A 4,127-nucleotide genomic window follows, 5' to 3' on the forward strand; every position below is an offset into this window, starting at 1 on the left:
AGGGTGGGCTGTCTGCTGTGCACTCGTGGCCAAAGGCTGCACCAGGCTGTTTCTGGAGTGGGCTGGGCCAGGGCTGCACTCAGGGTGGGTGGGGCGGGCAGTGATGGTGCTGGGAGCGGGGGCTATTGTGAATTTTGGGGTGAACATAGCCCACACCATAGGCTCCCCTTCCAGGGCTGCTGGCACCTACCAAAAGGGTAGAGTGCAGCCTGGGCCCAGCCCCCACTCCAGGAAGAGCACGGTACAGCCCTCAGCCGTGAGCATGCAGCAGCAGCCCTCCCTCCACGCACAAACCTGAGGGGCATGTGCCCCTCCACCCCCATACCTTCCCCAGGGTCGCATGCTACGATGGGAACATCTCCCTGTGGCCCCCGGACAAGCCATGGCTCCGTCCCATGCCCTACAACACCCTGACTGTGCAGCCTCTACCCCACTCCCTCCCTCACCGCAAGGACCTTGATCTGCCCTCCCATGCCCCCCCCCCCAAACAGACTTACCAGCCGGACACTGTTCTCCAAGCTGCCGGGCTGCATATCTGCAATTGGATCTGTTTTGGCTGGTATGGCGGGTTAATAATCGGCCACCAATATCGGCCCAAAAAATCTTTATCAGTGCATCCCTATTATTTATATTATAAATGTTGTACACTTAAGGAAGCCAACTGCCATTTCACATACTGAAAACCCATTTCTCTCGCTAAAAGCCATTTAAAGTGGCTATACAGCACAATACTTCCTCTCCCCTTAATTGCTGGAGGTGACCAATTGAGGAGGGGAAGGGGAAATGTACTTTAGTCAGACCCCCTGTTCCACATGTATAAGTACAAGCTGTTTTGGGGAAACGAGGAAAAAAAGATTTACATGTTTTCCTCTCTCAATAATATTTAAAATATATTGACAGACAGACACAAACAGATACATACACATATCTACATGTCTCTTTTCTGCACTTGTAATTCCAACACACCTCTTCCCTCCCCTTTTCACCACACCAGACTTACCACCTGATGGTAGCAACTATATTGGATATCAGATCAGTATTGGCCGATATGCCTCCTTAAATACTGGCTATCAGTATTGACCCCAAAATTCTCAATCAGTGCACCCCTACATCTTATACAACTTATTTCAATGTTTTGTTCTTTTTTGTCTTTTACTGTAAGCCACTATTAACCTTTTTGACAACAGCAGGCTGACAGGTAAGGTAGTATAAAGATCTGAAGTCACCACACTGATAGCAACACACTGACTTGAAAATGCTGCTGCAGGACAATCTTCAAAGTGGCCACAATCTTACCTTTCATGGTTGCTGCTGTTCCAAGACGAGACAATCCAGATCCAATCTAGAAACAGGGCATTAAAAAAGTGCCTTTTCATACTGCTATCATGCATGTATCACATGTATTACCTGGACATATCAGGGAGATTTTCAAAGGCATAAATAGGACATTTAATAGAAGCTGACAGTGCCAGGGGAAATGCACAAGAGCCCTTTGCGCTTTTAACATTTTCTTCTGTAAACAAGAATAACAAGACAGCTTGTTCATTCAGTTACAGTCATCACTAAGTGGTATTATTTTATATATTCCCACTGAGTGCAGAAATTATGATATTTTAAATGTGCAAACTTTTAATCTGGCAGTTTCCCATTAAAGTCATTCAGTGTGGAAGTAAACCCCAACAGGTTGCCCATTAATAACTATTTTAGCAAGGCTGAAAAGTAAACTGCAGTTGTTGAATGACTGCGATCTCTCCCTCTTTCAATAGACCAACAGCACACTCGTGTTTGGTTGTACACTAATCAAAGGCACCTATTATTTGATTAGCCTGCCAACCTACAAGCTGTTCTTGTGCTTGTCTCCATTCCCTATTACCTGATGTCAACCTTCATGCAAAGAACTTAAAAGGAGACGGAAGGGGGATAGAAATTAAACAGCTGCTTTTTAGTCCTGGAAAAACAAAACCCACCACCCGAGACACAGAAAGAGTCCAGTTAGCTGACTTAAAATTATGTTTGTGTTTAGTAGATGTTGCAGAATACAATCTTTTATTCAACACCCAGCTCATGCAGTTTGTTACTTTCTTTCCACATACTTATTTTAGACTCCCCTGTTAATTGCCCACCTATCAACTGGAAGAAATCCAATAATTCAATGTTGAATATAATTGAACAAAGCCAACATATATCTATGTCTTTATTTGGTATTTGTTACCCTATTTAAACTATCAAGATTTGGTCAGGATCTGAAGAAAACCAGATATAGTTGCCTATCCTGAAACATTTAAACTAATATTTGATTTCAGAATGTACTCTTTCAACCGTAAGATCTGAAATATCACTTTACATAAAATTTGCAAGAAGGTACATAATATACTATCTTAAATAATTAATGTGGTTGAAGCTGACCTTTTATTGGTTTTGATAAAAACCCTACACAAACACAAAAGATCTGCCTTTTCACTCAGCACTAAAGGAAAGAAAGCTCAAATATATGTCGATTTTTTGATATTTCAAGTAAAAAAAGCTACTGTAGCAACTTTGGTTGGGGAAAAAATGAGCACAGGAATTCACTTGAACAGAATTGTGCAAATGCTTACACAAGATGTACTGCTTTGAAAAGGAAACTACCAGGGGTAGGCAGTCAAACTTTAACACTGAGGAACAGATGGAAAGAATCAAACAAAGCATCACCACCAAACCACAATAAGACTGGCTGGCGGTCTTTTGTGCCCTTCCAGAATGGCAAGTTCAGTGACACTCAAATCTCTGAAAAATCAGGAATTACGTGGATGCACAAGCTTCTCTCTGTTCTCCAGGAGCTGGCAAAGCTCCCTGGGAATTATCGTTACGCACACCAGCTGAATTCATTGTGTTAAGTGCATCTTCACTGAAAAGTGGAAGAATTAGTTGAAGGAGCCTGACAGAGTTTAACTGTGATACAAGGCAATCGGGGGTGGGGGCCTTTCTTAATGGAAGGTTCAGGATCTCCCAGTGAGAGCTTACAGGGAAAGACCTGCACATGTACCTGGAGGAATCCAGAAAACCTCATTTCTACAGAGCTTTGAATCAGCCTCTCTTCTGGCCATAGGCCACCCACTCCCCAGCCACAGCTGCCCTAAACCTCTTCAACCAACCCATCCCCTTAATCCCTTCACCTCAACCCTTCTCCCAGAAAAAACTATTGCATATGTCATTTGTCTTCTTTAGAAAAAATACCTTAAATATCTTCTGAATGATCTGCTATACTAAGAATACATTCTGGCCCCCCATCCCACCCCAAATAAAAGCACATTTGACAGGTGAATTGCACACTAAGCCTACAGTTATTGCTCGGATTTTTGACAAAGTTACTTCAAATTTAGAGCATCTAGGTCAGGTTCAATGGTCAAATTATACACCTACAGGTACCCATGTCATAAGTAAACTGACTGTTTGGAAATGTTCTTGGTTAGTTTTTCTGCACATAAATGCTGTAATTTGTTTGGCTGCATGAGTTGCTGCCAGCAACTAACCAAGAGAACCTAATTCTCCCTTTACCAATTTTCAATACAGCTTCTCCAAATAGGCTACAGGTGTCAGACATTAGCTGACTCAAATGCCAGACAACTGATATTAGTAAGGGGACCATCCCAAGTAGGTAGAGAAAACACAGGTAGACTGACTTTATGAAATGGTTTGTGGGAGCACTCTCTCAGAAATCCCTTGCTCAAATAAGCCCAAATTTGGTTCACCAACTCCACCATGCATGCTCCCACAAGGCAAGGCAAAATAAGTAAAATGGATTCTAGATACCTGGTCAGACCTTTAAACTATGTCTTCGCAACCTTATTTTGGGCACAAGACACAGAGGGTGCATCCAGACGAGCCCACACGTGCCTCTTGCAGCATCTCACTTACCAGCAGTTCCGATCACTGGGCCCACCCTGCACAGCACGGGGCAGAGTGACAGCCCCAGCAGCCCCATCCCAGGCCCTGCTGCCCCCCACTGTCCTGTGCTGTGTTGGGGGGGGGCTCTGCCAGGAAGCCCCAGAGCCGCTGCTCTTGGTGTGAGTAGAGGCTTTTTTCCTTTTTTTCCTTCTTTTTTTTAAAGTGTTATTGGGGGCTGCAGCCATCAGGGGGGCTAGGGC

At 43.9% G+C, this 4,127-nt stretch overlaps 1 protein-coding gene across 1 annotated transcript in view; it reads right to left on the reverse strand.

Moving 5' to 3' along the window:
* Positions 1 to 4,127, reverse strand: part of PCNX1 (pecanex homolog 1) — a 138,855-nt gene that overhangs the window by 104,315 nt on the left and 30,413 nt on the right. The window contains exon 4 of the mRNA XM_025194118.1: positions 1,297 to 1,342. Within this exon, the coding sequence (XP_025049903.1) occupies positions 1,297 to 1,342 (46 nt within the window). The remainder of the gene's footprint in view (positions 1 to 1,296; positions 1,343 to 4,127) is intronic.

The sequence above is a fragment of the Alligator sinensis genome, unplaced genomic scaffold (genome assembly GCF_000455745.1).
Source record: "Alligator sinensis unplaced genomic scaffold, ASM45574v1 scaffold768_1, whole genome shotgun sequence".
Lineage (NCBI taxonomy): Eukaryota > Metazoa > Chordata > Crocodylia > Alligatoridae > Alligator > Alligator sinensis.